A 23,790-nucleotide genomic window follows, 5' to 3' on the forward strand; every position below is an offset into this window, starting at 1 on the left:
TCTAATATTTGTGGGCAGTTAATAAAAAGGTGATGGGGGAAATGGAATCAAAAGTATGCCACTAATTTGGATATGGCATGATGGGTTGATGAATATGGGATTGCAGTTAAACAGCTGAAGGGTTGTTTGTGGATCAACTTTAGGACAAATACGGTCATTTTTTCTGTAGAAGGACTATCCAACTGGGTGCCCTAAAAATATGGCACCAAGTATGTCCAGGATCCCTATAGATTCATTTGTATCATATCTTTTTTTTATATCAATCAGATTGGCAAACATGGTAAATAACAAGCAACTGGCCTGTGGCATGGCACGTCTTGGGCAGCATTGCTGTACATTTATAAGTTTAAGTCAGGACGAAGGGAGGGTGGTACCCCCTCGAAACGTTGATACATTGGTGATACAATAATAGGGGTAAGCTCCCCAACTACATATAAATGAGTGTATGCGGCTCCATATGTTTAAATTCACCATTTCACAGACTGTAGAGTTGGAGTTGGGACTTAAAATAAAGCTGACGCTGTAGAACAGGCAGGATTACCATTTGAATTGAAAACTAGGTATCCAATGGTTAAAATATCCTCGTAGTCAGGATTTAGTGACGTAGTGGCCACGGCCACCTTGGAAGACTGAACTTGAGCCTTTGGTTTCCTTTCATTTTAAATTTTGCACCAAGACATGGATTGTTGGAGTCACATGCGCTACATTTTGAATATTTTTGCCAAGTTCCAGGCATGAGGGTCACACAGAAGGGGCATGGTGGATCTTGTTGCCTGGGGAACATCACAAAGCCCAGTTTAAAGGTCAATAAGGTATAAATAAAATGTTATTTGCTGTCCGAGATGTTCTTTGAACTATGGCTAAATGACTGATTCACTAAAATTGTTCTATGCAAGTGGGTTATGAGCTAAAACTTTTTTATGGCCAAACGTTGGACCTCACAAGGGCCCTTGAACTGATATAATAAAATATAAAAATATTTTTATGGTCTACTTCCTTTTTTTTCACGTGCCCCATGCCAGAAATGGGAGAAGCTTTAATAAGGAAGTGGTTATGAATTACAAGAAGGCAAGGACACTGACGCAAGAGGAGTAGACAACCTTTCCAGTCAAAATAACTGTTTATAAGTCATAATAACTCAAAAGAAGGTATCCTGGAAACTATTATACTGTATATAAAAAGTCAAACATTTATTAAATACACATTGGGAACTGGGGCAAAATCCTAGAGCTATTGAGACCCTATATGGACTGGCAGTTTGGACTCCCCCAACTCATTAATAGGTCAACCAGGTTTTAGAAATACCAATAACAATATGGCTGGCAGACTGGCACGTAGGTAATGCCAACCCAGTGATTTATTGTTCTGACGTCTTCTCCAAATGAAGAAGGTGAAAAAACTGCTTAGATAACCTAAATGGCTGAAACATGACATTCCCTATGAAAGATTTTTTAAAACCCACATACATTATGTCTCCCTGCGTTGCCACTTAACTTCTTGTAGCTTTGTACAAGCCAAGTGACCTTCTTCAGTATCAGGCACCAAACTGTAAGCTGCAAAAAATCTCCAGGGTCCAGCATTGTATACACTCTGGGGCAAATTCACTAACCTGCGGAGTTGCACTAGCCACACTTCGCAGCACTTCGCCAAGTGAAGTTTCGTCAGGGCGCCACTAATTCACTAAAATCTGAAGTTGCGCTCAGGGAGGCGAACGGTATCGAAGTTGCGCTAGCGTTAATTCGTCAAGGAAAGTGAAGTTACGCTAGTGATGCCTGATTTGCATACGGCGCCAAGTTAAAGTAAAATGGATGTATATGTAACAGCAAATACATTACACTACACAAGCCTGGGAAAGCTTCATAAGATAAAATAGATTTGTTATATTGCCCTATACATGTGCCCAGTGGATAGTTTATGTGCCATATGTTAGGAAATGTAGGGGAGAAGGAGGGTACCTTAAAAAAGAAAAAGACGCCAGCATTTTTTGGGACTTAGAAAAAATGTCAACTTTTTTTGAAGCAATCCCTCCCTATCTACTCTATTGCACTTCGCCTGGTCTGAGGTGGCGAAGGCAAGTCTGGCGCAAGAGGTAACTTTCAGTAAAATGCGCAAGTTAGTGAATTAGCGTAGTTACGTCCCTTCGCCATAGCGCAACTTCGTCTGGTGTAAGGGTGCGAAGTAGCACTAGAGTAGGTCCACTTCGCTAGTGAATTTACGCCAGCACCCATTAGTAAATCGGCAAAGTAACTAAATTACATCACGCTGGCGAATCTGCGCTAGCGTTGGGCGATTCGCACTTTAGTGAATTTGCCCCTATATATATATATATATATATATATATATATATATATATATATATATATATATATATATATATATATATATATATATATATATATATACTATTGTATATCAAAGGACCCACACCCCAAAATCTGTAAAATATTCATTATTTTGCGCTAATTTGCATACGGCGGGAAGTTAAAGTACAATGGACGTATATGTTGCAGCAAATACATTACATTACACAAGCCCAGGGAAACATTAATAAAATAAAATAGAGTTGTTATATTGCCCTACACATGAGCCCAGTGTATAGTTTATGTGCCATATGTTAGGAAATGTAGGGGGGAAGCCGGATACCCACTGTTTTTTGGGACTTAGAAAAATGTTCAACTTTTTTTTGAGGAAGTCCTATCTACTCTATTGCACTTCGCCTGGTCTGAGGTGGTGAAGGCAAGTCTGGCGCAAGAGGTAACGTTCAGTAAAATCCGCATATTAGTGAATTTGTGGAGTAATGTCCATTCGCCAGAGCGAAAATTTGGCTGGTGATAGAGTGCGAATGACCAAAGACGTCTGTCTCTTTCGCTAGTGAAGTTCCGCCTGCACCCGTTAGTAAATCGGCAAAGTGCCTGAAAGCGGTAACGCTGGAAAATCGTTGCCAGCATTAGTCACTGCGCCCTTTAGTAAATCTGCCCCTAGGGGTGGTGGGGAAGGAAGGGTGGCCAGAATAAGAACTGTACAGGAGAACTGATAATGTTATGAACAGCCATGTGTCTAGGAAAGGGTAACTAGAAGACAGAAAGAATGTGGCTTATAATTTTAATGCGTTTTCCACTTAGTATTTAATATTCTATTTTTTATTACATTACAAGTACTTTACATGTAAAAATCAACATGGGGGGCACCTTAAATGTCCTGAATTTTTATGCTGGAAAATGAACATGTTATAGCATTGCCTTACCTTGTCATCCAACTACAGGACATGGATTATATTTAATACTTTCTTTATTCTCCTCTGCAGCAGCAATAATGGGACAGACGGGTGAGTTCACGACTATTCCATTCCCTCTTTCTGTTTATACATATTTGTTAACTTATAGATCCATTCTAAGCAGCAGGAAGAATGAACCATCTGCTCTGCATGCAGAAAAGTTGGGAAAATTACCTTATACCTTATACAGGTATGGGACCCGTTATCTGGAAACCCATTGTCCAGAAAGCTCCGAATTACAGAAAGGCCAACTGCCATATTCCACATTTCAAAAAATGATTTCCCTTTTCTCTGTAATAATAAAACAGTAGCTTGTACTTGATCCCAACTAAGATATAATTAATCCTTATTGGAAGCAGAACCAGCCTATTGGCTTTATTTAATGTTTATATGATTTTCTAGTAGACTAGTGATGGGCGATTTTATTAGGCTGGTGTGAATCCGCTGCGAATTCCCAAGATTCACCTGGCTGGCGCAATTTTGCCAAAAACAGATGCTGGCGTCCAAAAAAACACTGTTTTGCAAATTTTTTGCCATTTTGCACATTTAGCAGGAAATTCGCAAATTTTTCGGCGAAGCAAAACACCACAAATTCGCCCATCACTATAGTAGAATTAAGGTATGAAGATCCATTATCCATTATCTGGGAAACTCCCAGGTCCCCAAAATTCTGGATAACAGGTCCCATACCTGTACTATTACCAGTTGACAATCCATTTCCATTTTTAAAAATATTTATCAAACTCTGCAGTCTGCCACTAGGTGGAGTTTGCAATGAAGAGCCAGTTTTCTTATAAAATCTTCAGAAAATGTCACAGCTGCGAAGGCTTCAGAGAATACAGAAACCAGCCCTCTCAGCTTCCTCATCTAATCCTTGATCTAATATAAACCAAATATAACATTTTGTAATAATGAGAGGCAATGTAGTGCTAAAGAACTTTCCAATATACATTCTATAAATTTCAATGATTTTAAAAGTATTTGTCATTTAAAGATGCAGGCTTCTATTCCCTGCACTGCTCCTCCTGACTGCCTGTACCACTGAAGCAATGTAGCAGAAGTCGCGTCCCCCTATCCAAGACTCCCTGCCACATAATGCCAAAAGTTAGGCACCTCCAAGTGATTGTATTTACTTACCTATCAGCAAAAAACGGCACCAGTCCGAGGTTATTCCAACGAGCACCACGGAGTGATCCTCTTTGTTCTTCTTCTTTCTTCTCACGGGAGCGCATGCGCAATAGAGATCGAGAAGCTGAACTTTAATGAAGAAGTTGTCTATTTCGCTCTGGGAAATTTGAAGAAAAAAGAAGTGGGAAGAGGATCGCTCCATGGTGCTCACTAGAAGAACCCCCAGACCGGTGCAGTTTTCTCATAGGTGCACTGACCCTGGGTGTCAGGTAAGTAAATGCGATCACTTGGGGTGTCTAAATTTTGGCACCCCAAAGTAAATATGGCTTTCCTTCTCCTTTAATTGTTGCAGATCAACCCTTCCGCTCCAAGGGGAGACACCAGCAGATAACATAGGCTGAGTGAACCCATATTTAGAGACTAGAGCTGGACTTGATCCTTTAAGTGTTCAACTAACCTCATTGTTTTGTAGAGTTTTTCACAGATCCAGATATAAAGGTGAGCGCAGGTCGGATTGCGGAAGGCTCTGATATGTCCATATCCTGTCATTCTATCCCATCTCCACCATCAGTACCAATACTGTACGCACTGTATAAGAATGGAGCATTGGTGCAGGGATTCAGTTATTCCAATGGATGGAAATACACCTCGGCTCAGAAGAAGGACTCCGGAGATTATACATGTGCCGCAAAGACAATGATTTCCGAGGCAAAGATGAGCCATGTGTTACAAATACAAATACAGGGTAAGAATTGTCATTTATAAGGTAACAACAGGCTAAATATTTCACCCAAGCAACTTCATTTCATTGCTCAAAGCCTTCTGTTAAGCTCTTTTCTAACGGCTCTGTCCATTTGGCCAGCCACACACAATATGGTAGAGTTGTAATCCCATAGATGTAGAGAACGTAGAACTCACCAGTAGATAAGTTGGGTTTGGGTGTCAGGCCCAGTGGTGGATTAATGACATGGTGGGACCCTAGGCGACATCCACACTGGCCCCCTTCTAGGCTACCGCTGGGTCCAGATGTGTATAGATTCAGGCACATGTGCAGCCAAGCTCCTCACACTGGGTCTGCCTTCTTCTCTCAGCAGGTGCCTTGGAACAGACTCAGCAATGTAGGAAAAGAAAATAGAAATAATATTATAAAAGAGCTAGATAGGCCCCTGATCCCACTGGGCCCCTAAGCTACAAGATAAGCCTTTGCATTAATCCACTCATGTTCATGCACCAAACCTAACCTTTTATATTTAATTTTGAAATCTGACATGGGGCTAGACATATTGTCAATTTCCCAGGTGCCCCCCAGTCATGTGACTTGTGCTCTGATAAACTTCAGTCACTCTTTGCTGCTGTACTGCACGTTGGAGTGATATCACCCCCTCCCTTCCCCCCAGCAGCACATCAGCAAAACAATGGGAAGGTAACGAGAGTTCTCTGGTAGATATAAGAACAACTCTCAATAGTAAAAATCCATGTGCCACTGCAACTCCTTCAGTTACATTGAGTAGGAGAAACAACAGCCTGCCAGAAAGCAGTTCCATCCTTAAGTGCTGGCTCTTTCTGAAATCACACGACCAGGCAAAATGACCTGAGATGCACCTACACCAATATTTCATATAAAAAAATTTACTTATTGGGCTAGGAATGAAATTTTATATAGTAGAGTGAATTATTTACAGTATATTTAGTTTCAGTTTACTAACTTAGGTTCTGGCAGGTCAGCCAGTTGGACAGGACAGCAGGGACACTCCTGTTGCAAATCATTATATTAGCACTATAAAACTCTTAATATCATGAAATTAAAAAAAAAATGATAGTTTCTACAGCTAAAGAACTTCATTCATAAAAATGATTGTACGGACCAGCTGGTGAGGGATGTACAGATGGAGCATCTTCAACTGAACACCAGCCATGACCCTGCACAACCACACTTTGGGGCAGATTTATCAAAGTTCGAATTTCGAAGTTATGTGAATTTTTTTCAACTCTAATAAATTAGAAAGTACCCAAAACTCGTATGGGAGGTTATATATAAAATGAACTCGGCAGGTTTTAGGTGGCGAATATTCAGATTCGAACAGTTTCCAGGGTCGAGTTGTGATAAATCTCACATTCAAATTTAGATTAAAATTTGTGAGTTTTCACCAACAAAAAAAAAACGAAAATTTTAATTCTAATGTACCATTTGAACCTTAATAAATCTGCCCCTTCATACGTTTTTACATCAATATGATCTGATACACTCAAGCCAATGGAGTTGGGTTCCTTTCTAATATCAGTGTATTCTCTTGTAGACCTCTTCTCTAAACCAGATATAACAGTGAGCCCAGATTGGATTCCCGAAGGATCAGCTATGTCTATATTCTGCCATTCTCTGCCAAAATCAGAGACATTCCCCTTACAGTATGCTTTATATAAAAATGGGGAGATGGTGAGGGGCTTCAGTCATTCAAATGAATGGAAATTTTCCTCAGCTCGGAGTGAGGACTCAGGAGATTATACTTGTGGGGCAAAGACACCAACGCTAGAAAAAAAGATGAGCCACGTGTTAAAAATCCAAATTGCAGGTAAAATTGCATATTGATATATATACAGTATTAGTGATATATTTTTTGCAATATGTTCCTTCCCTGGTCAGCATTAACATTCGCGTTAGCCCCACCCCCATAACCCCGTGCAGACGAGTCCCCTAGCAATCCTTAAATATCCCTCCTCCTCTACCCAACGCATCTTTTTTTTTAGCTCCTTGCGAGTGTCTCCCTTAGGGGAAATTTTTTTGGTGACTCACTTGGTCCTTCTGGGCTGGATTTCAGGCATAGTTGTAGCTCTCTCTGCCGGAGGCTCAGCCAGTGTGGTCGCCATAGCGCTTCCTCAGGCTGGGGTCCCTCGTAGCGTCCGGGGACATAGTGTCAGCTTAGCTGGCTTCGGATTTGCTTCAGGCGCATTCCGTTTATCTTCATACCTTAAGTCTACTAGAAAATCATGTAAACATTAAATAAACCCAATAGGCTGGTTTTGTTTCCAATAAGGATTAATTATATCTTAGTTGGGATCAAGTACAAGCTACTGTTTTATTATTACAGAGAAAAAGGGAATCATTTTTTAAAATTTTGATTATTTTGATAAAATGAAGTCTAAAGGAGATGGAACGTTCTCGATAATGGGTTTCCAAATAATGGATCCCATACCTGAATTAGAGCTTTTTGAAAGCACAAATTCATTTCCATGAATGTCAGTCATTTATCAAAAGATCAAAACTGAAAACGCAAGAATGGGAAAAAAACGTAGAAAAGTCGTGAAGACCGCAAATTTTTTCAGTGTCAAAAACATCTGAAAAGCTTAAAAAATCATAAAGCAAAGAATGTTCTCCCAGTTGTAAATGGGACGCCTGCCGTTGACTTTTATGTGATTTCTACAGGTTTTAGCAGGAGTATTTTCCAATTCAGAATTGTTGCAGTTATGATGCATAATAAATCCCGGAAAAGTTGCAGGTTTTTTTCCACAACTTTTTGGGATCTTTGGCAACAATCTGTGGCCCGCACATCACTATTAGGGCAGCATGCCCATTCATGCTATGCAGATAATTGTGCATTTCCACTTCTCACCAATCCAGGTAGAAATTACACAGTACAGAATACAGTGAGACTGATGGTGTCGGCCTTCATATTCCTTCTGGCTTCATGTCTTGTCTTCCACCACTTGAAGAGCCACCAGCAGATGGAACCAACGTCTGTAGAAACAACAGACTATTTTTACTTCCAAATCTCTGATTTGTAACTGCACTCCCTGAATGGAATCATTTATTTATTTATTTATTTATTTCTGCCAGTGTTGTCACAGCCACCTGCTCTAAAGCAACACTGGGGGGCCCATTTACTTAGCTCGAGTGAAGGAATAGAATAAAAAAAAAACTTCGAATTTCGAATGATTTTTTTGGCTACTTCGACCATCGAACCTTTGACTACGACTTCGAATAGAACGATTCGAACTAAAAATCGTTCGACTATTCGATCATTTCATAGTCGAAGTACTGTCTCTTTAAAAAAAACTTCGACCCCCTACTTCGCCACCTAAAACCTACCGAAGTGCAATGTTAGCCTATGGGGAAGGTCCCCATAGGCTTTCTAATGTTTTTTTTTTTTTTTGTAACTTATTCTTTATTTGCTTCACATAAGTCATACATCAATATAACTGCTGTTTCAGTCATTCAACCAACATCAGTATATAAGCACGCACAAAGATAAGAATATCAGATTGAGAATACAGTCAAAAGAAAGAGGTAACATGCTCAACCCAGATCTTCCCATGCTTAACTGACAGGTGGAGGGTGGAAACCCTGTGGGGCGGAAGTAGCCAAGCAACTCAATATCCATATGTCCCAAATCCTCATGAACCGATCCATTTTGTCGGTTATGTGGGCTATGCCCATTTCAAAAGCCCGATTTGCGTTCACTCTGTTAAGTATTTCGGTAAGAATCGGTGGCTTGGTGCTCTTCCATTTAGATGATATCGCTAGACGAGTGGCCGTCAGGATCTGATTAACTAAAGCTTGCCCACATTTATGTAGCCTGGGCAAAGGTTTGCCTAGAACCAGGGTTACGGGATCCATTGCAATGGGTCGCTTCAGCAGCTGGCTTAAAAGATGCGCCACCTCACTCCATAGCGGTTGAATTATTGGGCAGTCCCAGAAAGTGTGTAGCATAGTCCCATGAGATCTACAGTTCCTCCAGCACAGAGGTGATAGTTGTGGGAATAACTTGTGTGACCTTACAGGCGTATAATACCAGCAGGTCAATACTTTGTATATCTGTTCCTTTTGACGGGCACACGTGACCATTCGTTTTGCGTTGTCCCATATCAGGGGCCAGTCATCAGCCTGTACCGGTTGTGGGAGAGCTTGGTCCCACTTATCCATATAGTTATGTCTGGGCTGCGAACCTTCCGGGGAAACCATCAGTAAATTGTAAATTTTGGAAATGAGGCCTTTTTGGGGTAGTCCTTTAGCTGCAATTATTTCGAAAGCCATGGGAGAGTTAGCCTTGGCATATGAGACGTATGGTGCGAGGAAGTGGCGAACTTGGAAGTATTCAAACAACTTAATGTCAGTCTGGGGTTGTTTGTCTCTGATTGTTTGGAAGGGTAAAATCAAGCGGGTTTGTGGGTCGAGAAGGTCTCTGATCGTGAAGAGACGGAGTTGAGACCATTTAGCACAGAATGAAGGATCAGTCCCCGGTTGAAATGCCGGATTATTCAAGTAAGTAATCAACAGGGACCTAGCAGAAATCAACTTGTGTTTGTGTCTGGCCTTGAGCCATATTGAGTAAGTCAGTCTCGTGGCTGATAAGGCTTTCGGGGAGATCCGAGTAGGAGAATCAGAGTCCCATATAAGAGCATTGAGGTGACACTCATCTGCCACAGAACTTTCAATACGTCCCCAAGTAGTATATGGAAGGTGACTTGACCACACTAAAAGTTGTCTCAGCTGTGCAGCTTTATAATACTTTTGATGATTAGGAACCCCTAGGCCACCCCTCGTGCTTGCAGTCATCATCACTGATTTTGCCACCCTGTGACCCTGATAGGACCATACAAAGTTGTGAAATAGAGTTTGAATTTCTTTAAGAGCTTTAGGTGAGATAGGGATTGGCAGAGTTTCAAACAAATAGAGATACTTTGGTAGAATGGACATTTTTATAACTGCTATCCTCCCAAGCCAAGAAATAGTGTATTTAGTCCATTTAAAAAAAAAAGGTCTTCATCTGTTGTATGAGCGGCTTAAAATTCAGATTGAAAAGTTGGTCATGAGAGGCTGCAATTTGGGTCCCCAGATAGGATAAGGAGTCCACCCTCCACCTGTAATTAAATTTTGGTTTTAAAGCTTCCAAGACCCTAGAAGACATATTAAGAGGAAGTGCCTCCGTCTTGCTAATGTTCAGTTTATAGCCTGAGATATTGCTGTATGTGTTAAGGACCTGATGAAGGTTCGGGAGGGAGATAGACGGGTTAGTCAATGTGAGCAGGACATCGTCCGCAAAAAGGGCTATTTTGTATTGCGCAGAGCCTACTGAGACCCCCATATGTCCGGATGAATACGTATAGCCGCTGCCAGAGGTTCTATGCTAAGGGCATGGAGTAAGGGGGAAAGGGGACAACCCTGTCTGGTACCATTATGGATCGGGATGGGTCTGCGTGACTGCCCTGGGAGTTTAAGGTAAGTAGAAGGGGAGCTGTATAGACTCTGTAGAGCAACCAAGGAAGGACCCGAGAAATTTAAGTGTCTCAATAGGTCAAACAGGTACGACCAATCCAGCCTATCGAATGCCTTTTCGGCGTCTAAACTAAGCACTAAAGAGCTTTCCTTACGTCTCTGAAGTAGTTCAATAAGGTCAATGGTACGTCTCGTGTTGTCCCCTGCTTGCCGACCCAGTATAAAACCAACTTGGTCTTTGTTGATAAGTTTTGGCAGTATTGGGGCTAAGCGGTTTGCCAGGATTTTAGTGAATAATTTAAGGTCGGAGTTTAAAAGGCTATTGGCCTGTAGTTTGTACACAGCGTGTGGTCTTTCCCTTCCTTAGGTATTAAGGTCAAGTAGGAAGTCAGATTGGAGGGGGGAATAGGCTCACCATGGAGATATTGGTTAAAAAGCTGCAATAAGTATGGCAGTAAAATATGCTGGTAAAGATGGTAGTACTTGTAAGACAGACCATCCGGGCCAGGGGTTTTGCCACTGTTTAAGTGTGGTGGATAGTTCCTCTATGGAGATGTCTTTATTAAGTATTTCTAAGTCATCCTCCGTAAGACCTGGAAGGTTGAGGTTTACTAGAAATTGAGCTATAAGATCTGAGTGGCGTTTTTTATCATCCGTAGGGGGGGTCAGATTGTATAATTTGTGATAAAAGTCATGAAATTGAGAGCCAATTTGGTCCGGGTTGTAAGTAAGTATCCCAGAGGGTAGCGTAAGAGAAGTAATTCTGGATTGGACTTGCTGGTCTTTAAGTTTTCTCGCCAATAGGGTGTGCTGTTTATCGGCCTTCTCATAAAATAGCTGTCTCGTCCAGATTATAGCTTTTTCAGCCTGATGCTGTCGTAGGGCTGCCAATTCCTTACGGATTTTGTTAATTTTCATCAGTAAAGGATCGGTTTGCCCATGGTTGAGTTGCGTTTCTAGGTCCCTCAACTGCCAATGAAGTTTAAGATAACTGTCATTAGCTACTCTCTTTTTATGTGCCGTTAGACCTATCAGTCGGCCCCTTATTGTAGCTTTATGAGCTTCCCATAAAGTGGTCAGAGAGTCAACTGTGCCCTCATTAATTTGGAAGTATTCCTTCAAGTTGCCCTCTATTTGAGAAAACACTTCTGTGTCATTTAGGAATGACTCATTGAGGCGCCAATGAGCTTCCCGGGGTGGAGGGTTAAATAATTCCAGAACTAGGACTATCGGAGCATGATCCGACCAGGTAATCGGCATAATTTCAGAATCATATGGTAAATGAAGGCAAGGGTAAGATATGAAAAAGTAATCAATACGTGAGTGTAATTTATAAGTAGGCGAATAGAATGTGTACTGTCTGTCCGTAGGATATTTAGTGCGCCAAGCATCAAAAAGTTGGGACTGTCGTATAATTTGTCTAAAAGACACGGATGTGTTATGGGCCGCTTGGTCAGGGGAGGGCTCTGATCTATCTGTCGCCTGAGAGAATGTCAGATTGAAGTCTCCCTCAATGATCACATATGAGGAACTGAGCTGTTGGGACTTAGAAATCACTCTACGTAAAAAGCCAATTTGTTTTTTGTTAGGTGAATACACATTAACTAATAACAATTGTACGTTAGCATACATCCCTTTTAGTATCAAATAATGTCCATGTGGGTCAACAAGAGTCTGGTCGACCAAAAAAGGGCAATCCTTATGTATAAGGACAGCAACCCCTGTCTTCTTGTAGGGGCCCGAGGAGTAGTAGGCTCTAGGATACAGTTTAGAAGTAAGTTTACTGGGGTTGTCCTTATGAAAGTGAGTTTCTTGAATGAAGGCAATGTCAGCTCGCAAGTTTTTGAGCTCCTTTAAGGCTAAGTACCTCTTATGAATGCTATTAAGGCCTTTTACATTTATGGATACAAATTTAGCCATATTTGTCTAAGGGTAAAATAAGCTCATCTATCTCATAGCTTCTTGGATTTTGGAAACCTAGGATTAGTCGACCAGAGGCCCCTGTCTCCCCACAGTGGAAAAAGAACATCTGGAGTCCTCCATAAGCAAGGAATCGGAAGTGGGTAAACATGTAATAAATCAGGATAGTATGCAGAATAAATTGAAGTAGCAGTTGCAGGAACCAGCTCTTAAGAAACAGTTTCATTATAGAACACATATAAAATAAATCAAACAAAAGTTAAAAAAAAAAAAAAATAACAATTAAAGGCAAACTTAGTAAAGCAATTTAAACAACTAAAGGGTGATTCTCTTTTCGCCCTTATGGCAATAGCCAAATATAATAGTAGCAACTTACAGAATCAGTGAAAATAAGGCACTGACACTAGGGGGCAGATTCACTAAGCTCGAGTGAAGGATTCGAATGAAAAATACTTTGAATTTCGAAGTATTTTTTTGGTACTTCGACCATCGAATTGGTTAAATTCGTTCGAATTCGAACGAAATCGAACGAATCGAAGTAAAAATCGTTCGACTATTCGACCATTCGATAGTCGAAGTACTTTCCCTTTAAAAAAAACTTCGACCCCCTACTTCGGCAGGTAAAACCTACCGAAGTCAATGTTAGCCTATGGGGAAGGTCCCCATAGGTTTGCTAACCTTTTTTTGATCGAAGGATTTTCCTTCGATCGTTGGATTAAAATCCTTCGAATCGTTCGATTCGAAGGATTTAATCGATCGATCGAAGGATTGGCGCTAAATCCTTCGACTTCGATATTCGAAGTCGAAGGATTTCAATTCGAGGGTCGAATTTCGAAGTATTTTTAACTTCGAAATTCGACCCTTAATGAATCTGCCCCTAAGTCTAGAACCTGTGAGAGGTAGAACGTATACCTCCGATGAGGGGTGAAGATCCGTAGCCCTGTGGGATCCGTGGCAGGCCAAGTAGGTAGAGAGTATGGTGGTAAAGTAACCAAAAAAAAATAGGAAAGTCTCTACTCCAGAGGATCCACTCGTGCCTAATTCGTGACAGATAAGAATCCCCACCTTCTTCGTGTCGTAGGGAAAGCATATCGAAGTGAGTGATCAGGTATCTCGAGGAGGTGAAGGGCTTAAGGCCAGTCTTGGTGATGAATCCTGTCGTTGGACTTTGGTCCACTGGGGGGCAAGTGGTGTCAGTGGCCCCTCTAGCGTGGAGTCCTTGCGTGGAGATGCCGCCTCTTTAAGCGATAAGCCAAGCACTTTCAAAAAACGAGCTCCATTTCTCGGATTGTGCAAGGTATAGTTCTGGCCCGCTCGCGTGACAACTAATTTAAATGGAAAACCCCATCTGTAAAGTATTCCATGTTCCTTCAGTGTCTGCGTAACGGGCCTTAGCTCCCTTCTTTTGCTCAGAGTGATTGGAGAAAGATCCGTAAAGATCTGGATTTTGTGGTTACGAATAGTGATGGGCGAATTTGCGCCATTTTGCTTCGCCGAAAAATTTGCGAAATTCGCGAAACGGCGGAAAATTCGCGAAACGGCGCCGGCGTCTCGTTTTTGACGCCGGCGCCCGTTTTTTTCGACGCCGGCGTCAAAAAACGGCTGTCGTTTTTTCGAAAAAAAATTTTTTGACGCTGGCGAATTTTTGCCGCGAATTTTCGCGGGCGTTTCACAAATTTATTCGCTGGCGGCGAAACACGCAAATTCGCCTCAAATTCGCCCATCACTAGTTACGAAACCCCAGAATCTGCGTTGCTCTTGCCAGAATGGCTTTCCTGCCCTGGAAATAGTGAAAACAGGCGATGATGTCACGTGGAGGCTTCGGCGCCAAAGGTTTGGGGCCTAGCGACCTGTGCGCCCTGTCAAATTGCCAGATATCGGTTGGTGAGTCCGGGCAAATATGGGAGCAGAGATCTTTAAGGTAGCCTGATATGTCTGGCGGGGTGACTTCTTCAGGAATCCCCCTGAACCTTAAGTTTTGTCTCCTCGACCTGTTTTCCAGGTCTTCACACATGTCGCGTAATTGGAGAACTTCCCCTTTAAGAGCAGCGTTGTCTTCCTCTACATACATCAGGCGCTGTGCTATGTCGTCTGTATAATTTTCCAGTTTGTCAGTACAGTCCCTCGGTGACTTCTTTCTGAACCTTCTTCATTGCCGCATTAACAGCCGCAGCTACAGTCTGCGTAATGGTGGAAGTTAAGGCATTCTGTAGATGCGCCAACTGATCCGCCAGTATTTGTGGCGTCACTGGCTGGCCCTCCGTATGTTGTCAGGCAGCTAGATCAGAAGGGGATCTTTGTGGGGAGTCGTGTAGAGGAGTGAGTGAAGGAGACATACTCACTGATTGCGAGGGGGAAGCGTCGGTGCGCGGTGAGCCCTGAGGTGCAGTGTCAGAGTCAGCGCCATCTTGGGATTTAGTCTGCGCGCCACGGCCCGAAGTTTTCTGTAAGAATGGTGACATAGTGTGGCGTTTCAATCTAGTTCCACACTTTCCCATAGTGTAAAGTCACTCAGAGATATCCCGATATCTGTTAATCAGCTCTGCAGGTTGCTTATAGTCGGGTTTGCAGGGATCCCTTCACGGAGCTCCTAAGATCTGCGTCCGGTCTCCACCATGGCTAAGGACCGCCCCCTTTCTAATGTTTTTTAGGTCGAAGAAAAATCGTTCGATTGATGGATTAAAATCCTTCGAAACGAACGATTCGAAGGATTTAATCGTCCGATCGAACTATTTGCTCTAAATCCTTCAACTTCGATATTCGAAGTCGAAGGATTTACATTCGGCAGTCGAATACCGAGGGTTAATTAACCCTCGATATTCGACCGTATGTAAATCTGCCCCAATATGTTGTAAAATGTGTTTCTATCTTTGTACCAGGTGTATATGAAACCATTCTATAAGCAGGTTTGGACTGGACTGCTGGGACACCAGTAAAAAACCCAGAGAGCCCCTGCCCCAGACCTGTTCCCCTCACCTGCCTAAAACTATGCGCTCCCTGACCTCCCCCTACCCTGATTGATAGAAGAAAACCAGGTACGCACTGGCAGGTAGGGAGGGGGCAGGGGGCCCCACTAAGTCCGACACTGCCTATTAGTCATTATATAGTTAGTCTTATAGGAGTTAAGGTTGTATAAACCCAAGTACATCGGGAGGCACATTTATCAAGGGTCAACGTTGAAACTCCCATAAATTCGAAATTCGACCAGTTGAAATTTATTAATGAAATCGAATTATTCCAACTCGGACTAATATAAACGACCCGAAAACTCGAATTGAATTCGATTAGAATTCGATCATACTCGATTCGAGGTCGAAAAAACTCAAATGTCAGGAGGGCTGCAAACATCTCCAAATTGATCCCTGGACCTCTCCCATTGACTTAAACAGCAATTCGGCAGGTTTTAGGCGACGAATAGTTGAATTTGAATTCTTAAAGGGCCAGATGATAAATCCCGAAAATCAAATTCAATTTTTTTTAAAAAAAAAGCTCAAATCGAGTTTGGATAACTCCCTAGTCGAATTCGACAGTTTTGACCATAATAAAAAAATTCAAAAATTCTAATTCAGTTTTTCAATTCGACCCTTAATAAATCTGCCCCCAAATGTACCATCTAGTTCATTCAGAGGAAGATGAGAAACCCATCTAAAGTTTTTATTCAGAATTACAAAAATTCTTTTGTAAATCCTAAAGAACAACTCCCTGAAACAATATTGTACAAAAAGTATTAAAACGTATAGAAAGCCTTTTTTTAAACTTTTTAAACCTTTATGAAGCTATCTAATGTATCAGCCAGTACTTCAGGGCAGTGTCGGACTGGGGTACCAAGGGCCCACCAGAGAACCTAATATGAAGGGCCCACCAATCATTAGCGAGCCTTTGAAGCATTTTTTGTTGATTATGCCTATGATTGAGAGATGTGTTGTCTTTACAGCCTGATACAAGCAAGTACAAACATATGGACAGTCAGTGTACATAAAACAGGCTGCACCTCTCTATTTCCATGCTTGTTATAGCCCAGACTATATGGTTGTTTAGGGGAATTTATTAGTGCTTGCTTACCCATTTACACTGAGCCAATTCTTCTTTAGACACTATAATGGGGTGATGTAATTAAAGGCACTAAGTTTGCCCAGGGGCAGTAACCTACAGCAACCAATCAGCAGGTAGCATTTCCTGGTCACATGTTTAAAAGCAAACATCTTATTGGTTGCTACTGGTTACTGCTCCTGGGCAAACTTAGTGCATTTTATTACATGTGGGGGCAACACTGCCAGTCTTGTGTAATTAATTGCCTCCCAAGTCCCTGCTTATCTGGGGCAATATATTATGCCTATGTCTTTTTTTCTGACCAGGACACCCCAGTCCTAAATAAACTCTTTCCTATCTTTTTAACATTATTTTCTGATGCTTTGGATTCCCCACCTTTTATGAAACATTTATTTTTAAAGAAACACTTCACACATCTTTCATTTTGAGGAAGAAACTAGGAATACAAGAAGAAATAAATCAAATGCACGGAAATCAGTTAACACTTAAGAATCTGTGCTCTAGAAAGGAGTAAGGTTAGCTGCATGGGCTTCCTCCAGTTAACTAATTGCTGTACACATGAGCGCTAATAGAGTTTTAGAGTCTTTGTATTCCAATAAAACTCCCAGGATCTGCATTAACTTACCCTTTTGCTTGTGTTCTGCTACGTGTAGTCGTGTCGGCTTTGTCTGGTAACTTTTACATCCCATTGACCTGTGCTTTATACTCCCATTCGCTCCTCAATTTTTAAATTTTTGCCCTGCAAATGTAGTTTCATAGCTATTTTGCATTTCAGCAATCTCTATTCTGCATTCATTCCTCATTCTACTAACCTCCGTAGCTGAACTTTAACGTCTTTTTTTAACGCTGCTGCTCCTTATCTCCCGCTCGTCATGTAACTGCACCTTTTGACCCTTATCTCCTCCACTAGCCTGCATGTTCCAGCTGGTCTGCCGCTCGCTCAATTAATATCTGTCGGTGCCGTTTGTTTTCAGCGTAGAGCGAGGCTCTCTTTCCTGCTGTCTATTCAAATAATGGTTTGAATAGTGCAGAATAGCTGTGGACACTCAAATCGTCAGCGCACAGGCCAGAACTTTATTAAGATTTAAGGGAAAATGGGAAAAACTGGCACACAACTGATGGGCCTGGAGGGGCCCACTAGGACTGGGGCCCACCGGGATTTTCCCCGGTATCCCGGTGGGCCAGTCCGACCCTGCTTCAGGGAGAGAATTCTACAACTTTACAGCTCTCACTGTAACAAACCTGTCTGACACCTCAGAATGGAACCTCCATCCTTCTAATCTCAAGTGGTGTAACAATGTGCCTTTTGCCCCACACCTAGCAACACACAGGTTGAGGCTTAGATAAACTACTGTATATATTTTATGAAACTGACAGGGGTACCTATAAACTGATACAAAAATAAAATATATCTTAAAATTCCACTTTGGTCCAATTTTGTTTCCATTTCTGACACTGGTGATTGTTTTATGCCACTGAAGTCAAACCCATTGTGTATGTAAAACCACTTCCCCAAAGTACAGAATGAAACCAGTGCTTTATCCAGTACACCAATATGATAAAGACCCTTGAATGTAAATTATGAACGACCAGGTATGGGACTTGTTATCCGGAATACACAGGACCTGGGGGTTTTCAGATAAAAAACTCCACAGTGTAAAAAACCTTTAAATTAACTTTTAGATGCCTATTTATTAAAGGTCGTTTTATTTTTTAGAGTTTTTTGAAACCACGACTAAACTCACTTTCTCTAAAACCACAAATGTCATGACATTTATTAAAAGTTCCAAATAAAAAAAGAACGACCGGAAAATCACGTTGAACGATCTGGGAAAAAAAAAAAAATACGAATGAGTTTTTCTGACAATTCCTAGAGAAACCCCCCCAAGAATCTAAAATGCTGAATTGATTAAAAATGGTCCAATAGCTCCCATTGACTTCTATAGAACCTTGACAGCTTTCACCTGGCAAAGATTTGCATTAGAAGTTTTTGTGGTTTTACACACAAATCAAGGGTCGAATTTCGAATTGAAAATACTTCGAAATTTGAATTTAAAAAGACCAACCGAAGTTAAGTGAAAGGTTTTTTTGGGTTGAAGAGGTCAGTATTCGGCCGACTTTGAATCGTACGATCGAAGGAATAGCGCATTTGATCGAATTCGATTTGAAGTTTTTTCAAAGTCCCCCAATTGACTCCAAGTAGGTTCTAGGAGGCCCCCATAGGCTGAAACAGCAATTCGGCAGGTTTTAGATGGCAAATGGTCGAAGTCGAATTTTTGAAGAGACAGTACATGATAAATTTTGAATTTCTAAGTTTTTTTCAAATTCGAATCGAATTTGGACTATTCCCTAGTCGAAGTACACAAAAAATAGCTTGAAATTCAAATTTTTTAACTTCGAAAATTCACCTCGACTTTGATAAATATTACCCCTAGGAGGCACATACTGTGTATCGAAGGTCGAATTTCGAATTCATGTGAGTTTTTAAAAACTCCCATAAACTCCCATTAACTCGAAATTCCACCAATAAAAATTTATTTAAAAAAATCTAATTTGTAAACTTGAGTGAATAGGATCGACCCGAAAATTTGAATCAAATTCAAATCAAATTTGATTTGAGTTTTAAACACTCGATTCAAGTTTTTTCTCCGAAAAAAAGTGAACGTCAGAAAGGGTGCAAACAGCTACCAGGATGTCTCCCATTGACTAAAATAGCAATTCGGCAGGTTTTAGGTGGTGGATAGTAAAATACAAGTTCTTAAAGGGCCAGAGTATGATAAATCTCAAAAATCGAATTTGGGTTTTTAAAAAAAACTTTGAACAATTCCCTGGTGGAATTTGACAGTTTTGGCCATAAAAAAATTTGATCCTTGATAAATCTGCCCTGAAATAAATCTCACAGGAAAACCACACCTTTTTTGAGATTAGTGGACAAATCCACAAAATTGTTAGTAAATAGGCCCCTACCTGTATGTATGATGTAGAGAGTGATATTCTGTGACAATTTACAGTTGATTTTACTTTTTTATTATTTGTGGTTTTTGAGTTATTTCGCTTTTTATTCAGCAGCTCTCCAGTTTCAAATGTCAGCAGTCTGGTTGCTAGGATTCAATTTAACCCCTAGCAACCATGCATTGATTTAAATAAGAGACTAGAATATGAATAGGAGAGGCCTGAATAGAAAGATGAGTAATAAAAAGTAGCAATAACAATAAACATGTGTAGCCTTACAGAGCATTTGTTTTTTAGATGGGGTCAGAAGAAGGAGGCAAACAATTAAAAAACTATAAAAAATAAATATTGAAGACCAATTATAAAGCTGCTTAGATTTAGCTATTCTATAACATACTGAAAGTTAACTTAAAGGTGAACCACCTGCTAAAAAAAAATATTTAAACATTAAATAAACCTAATAGAATTGTTTTGCCTCCAATAAGGATATACAGTAGAACTACTCACTGGGTCTCCTACATTGGTTTGGACTCTTCTGAGGCTTACTACCGTATATAGCCGAGTATAAGCCGAGTTTTTCAGCATCCAAAATGTGCTGAAAAAGTCTACCGCGGCTTATACTCGGGTCACCCGACCTGAGTAGCTGAGATTGCAGTCACTTTTAATCATTCCTATACCAACAGTAGGGATGTAGCGAACTAGTTCGCGCGAACTTCGACCGTTCGCGTCCGCCGAATTTTCGCGAACATTTGGGAACGTTCGCATTTTGAGTTAGCGTTCGATTAGAATACAAGTCGCTCGACCATTCGACCATTCGAATTCCTTCGACCGCTAAAAATCGAACGATTTCCATTCGTTAGAACGATTGTAAGCATTCGATCGAATGAAAAGCATTCGATCGAATGGCTTCGATCGTTTGATTCGAATGAAAATCCTTCGATCGAATGATTAAAATCCTTCGATCGTTCGAAGTTCGCGAACTGTCCGCGAACGTTCGCATTCGTTCGCGAACACCAAATCGGCAGTTCGCTACATCCCTAACCAACAGTACACTTGGGGAGAGACTGCAATATCCCACAATGCCCTCTTTTGGTTATATGAAAGAATAACAGTGCGCCCTCTGTTGGTTATATGAAAGATTAACAGTGACTGCAATATCACACAGTGCCATCTGTTGGTTATATGAAAGAATAACAGTGACTGCAATATCACACAGCGCCATCTGTTGGTTATATGAAAGAATAACAGTGCGCCCTCTGTTGGTTATATTAAAGAATAACAGTGACTGCAATATCACACAGCACCCTCTGTTGGTTATATGAAAGAATAAGAGTGCGCCCTCTGTTGGTTATATGAATGAATAACAGTGACTGCAATATCACACAGCACCCTCTGTTGGTTATATGAAAGAATAACAGTGACTGCAATATCACACAGCGCCATCTGTTGGTTATATGAAAGAATAACAGTGACTGCAATATCACACAGCACCCTCTGTTGGTTATATGAAAGAATAACAGTGACTGCAATATCACACAGCGCCCTCTGTTGGTTATACGAAAGATTAACAGTGATGGCAATATCAAACAGCGCCCTCTGTTGGTTATATGAAAGATTAACAGTGATGGCAATATCACACAGCACCCTCTGTTGGTTATATGAAAGAATAACAGTGACTGCAATATCACACAGCGCCCTCTGTTGGTTATATGTAAGAATAACAGTGACTGCAATATCACACAGCGCCCTCTGTTGGTTATATGAAAGAATAACAGTGACTGCAATATCACACAGCGCCCTCTGTTGGTTATACGAAAGATTAACAGTGATGGCAATATCAAACAGCACCCTCTGCACATGGTAGTGGGACAGTGGGACAATGCACACAGTAATCCGTTTGGCAATTCTCTGTCACCATCAACTTTGCAAAGAAGTCCGGTTGATCGCTGGGGGTGGGGTCGGTTTGGCAGAATGTGTGCTGCTGGGAGACAGGGCTATAGTTGTGTCTAGGCTTATACTAGAGTCAATAAGTTTTCCCAGTTTTCGTAGGTAAAATTAGGTACCTCGGCTTATACTCGGTCGGCTTATACTCGAGTATATACGGTATACCTCTGGGTAAGGGTATGCTTCCACTGACAAAGAATGGGTAGAATGGGTAACTGAATGTGATGAGTGAGTATTCTACAGCAACTTTGTAAGTACAGGTATGGACAGGGGTGATTCTGGCCTTTCTGCTGCCTAAGGCCACGCCCCATGTCACGCACCAAGCCACACCCCATGTCACGCCAAAACCACGCCCAATGTTACGCCCAAGCCACGCCCCCACACACCATGCCTTTCTCATACAGGATAGGTAAATTACCCTTAATGTGTTACCATGCTGTCCTTAAAGTTAATAAAGTATATGGATACTTTATAGATAAATACTTTGTACTGTCTTTTTTAACCTAGAGTCATTAAAAAACCTTAAAATAATTTTTCTACTATTAGGCAGTTATCACACAAGAAATGTACAGGAAATAAAACTCCCATAGTCATTACTAACATAGGGCTAGACATATTGTCAGTTTCCCAGCTGCCCCCAGTCATGTGACTTGTGCTCTGATAAACTTCAGTCACTCCTTACTGCTGTTCTACAAATTGGAGTGATATATCCCCCTCCCTTACCCCCCCCAGCAGCCTAACAACAGAACAATGGGAAGGTAACCAGATAGCAGCTCCCTAACACAAGATAACAGCTGCCTGGTAGATCTAAGAACAGCACTCAATAGTAAAATCCAGGTCCCACTGAGACACATTCAGTTACATTGACTAGGTAGCATTAATGTTACACTGTAGATTATATAGTGAATAAAGTACCCCCTCTTGTAAAATATAAGGATATTATATGTTACCGAGGAGTTTCATGACCATATAAAAACGCGAGGCCGAAGGCCGAGTGTTTTTATACAGGTCATGGAACTCCGAGGTAAGTTATAATATCCTCATATTTTACAACTGGGGGTAGTTTATTAATTATAATACACAAATTTTAGTGAGTCATGTGACAGAAATTACATCACTACTCACCGTTTATAACTGATGACATCACTAAGAACCGTTTATAAGGATATCATTTACAAGATATTCATGGCTTTTGTGTATTATAACTGCATTATAACTTATTGGGGCCACAAGAAAATTAATTAAATGCTGAACAAACTTATATTAAGGAGATGTAAAATTGAGGTATCACAGTGCATGTCAAGGGGGTCGATAACCTTCAAGTTCACTTTTAGTATGTTATAGAATGAGCAATTATAAAAAAAAAATCAATTGGTCTTCATTATTTTTTTCATAGTTTTTAAATTATTAGCCTTTTTCTTCTGATTCTTTCCAGCTTTCAAATGGGGGTCATTGATCACCTCCATCTAAAAAGCATAGTATGATATAGAGAGACAATTTGCAATTGTTTTTCATGTTTTATTATTTATTGCTTTTAAGTTATTTAGTCAGGCTACAAAGGTACAAAGGTAAATTCAAAGACCCTGACAAGCAGACGGCTGAAATTGCAAACTGGAGAGCTGCTGAATAAAAAGCTAAATAACTTAAAAACAATAAATAATAAAACATGAAAAACAATTGCAAATTGTCTCTCTATATCATACTAAATGTTAAGTCAAAGGTGCACAACCACTTTAAAAATTTCCAGAATTTTTGTAAAATATGAAAATATGTGGATTTGAGTCTGAAAAGCTGCAATATAAATACAAGCAACACAGTATCAATAAACTGGATAATTGAATAAATGAGTCAAAAAATGTCACCTGTCTGAGGCTTTTCAATTATTGATCAACTAGTTAGGCAGGGCTTGACGTCACGTAATTTCCACAAAAACTTTGAACTTTGTCTTTATGCATTAACCAGGGAACATACATCTTTTTTTTAAACTTTTTCTTTAACTTTTTCTAACTAAAGCCACTATTATTTACTAATTAATTGTCAACAATTTTATATTGGTAATTTGTATATACAGTAACAGGCATTGAGGGCACCTGGGCAAGTGACTTTTATAAATAACTGGTGGTAGTGGAGAAATAACAGGCAGACAGGCAGCACTACTATTATTTATTCCAAATATTCATTCTGTAGTACAGTACAGACGCAGTACCTGATGATCGGTTCTTGTGAATAAACTCTGGCTCTGCCTCACACAGTGCCTGCTGCCCTAGACATTCGCAGCAGCAAGCCACCACGGCACCACCAGACCGGTCCA

General features: G+C 40.7%; 1 protein-coding gene across 1 annotated transcript; it reads left to right on the top strand.

The window, feature by feature from the left end:
* The first annotated feature begins 4,737 nt into the window (after window positions 1-4,737).
* Window positions 4,738-8,327, top strand: LOC108699586 (Fc receptor-like protein 4). The gene is made up of 3 exons (XM_018231669.2): window positions 4,738-5,147; window positions 6,700-6,972; window positions 8,019-8,327. Exons 1-3 carry the CDS (start codon window positions 4,934-4,936, stop codon window positions 8,180-8,182), a joined length of 651 nt encoding a protein of 216 aa, XP_018087158.2. The 5' UTR covers window positions 4,738-4,933; the 3' UTR covers window positions 8,183-8,327.
* Window positions 8,328-23,790: the final 15,463 nt, after the last annotated feature.

This window comes from Xenopus laevis, chromosome 8L (genome assembly GCF_017654675.1).
Source record: "Xenopus laevis strain J_2021 chromosome 8L, Xenopus_laevis_v10.1, whole genome shotgun sequence".
In the NCBI taxonomy this organism is placed as follows: Eukaryota; Metazoa; Chordata; class Amphibia; order Anura; family Pipidae; genus Xenopus; species Xenopus laevis.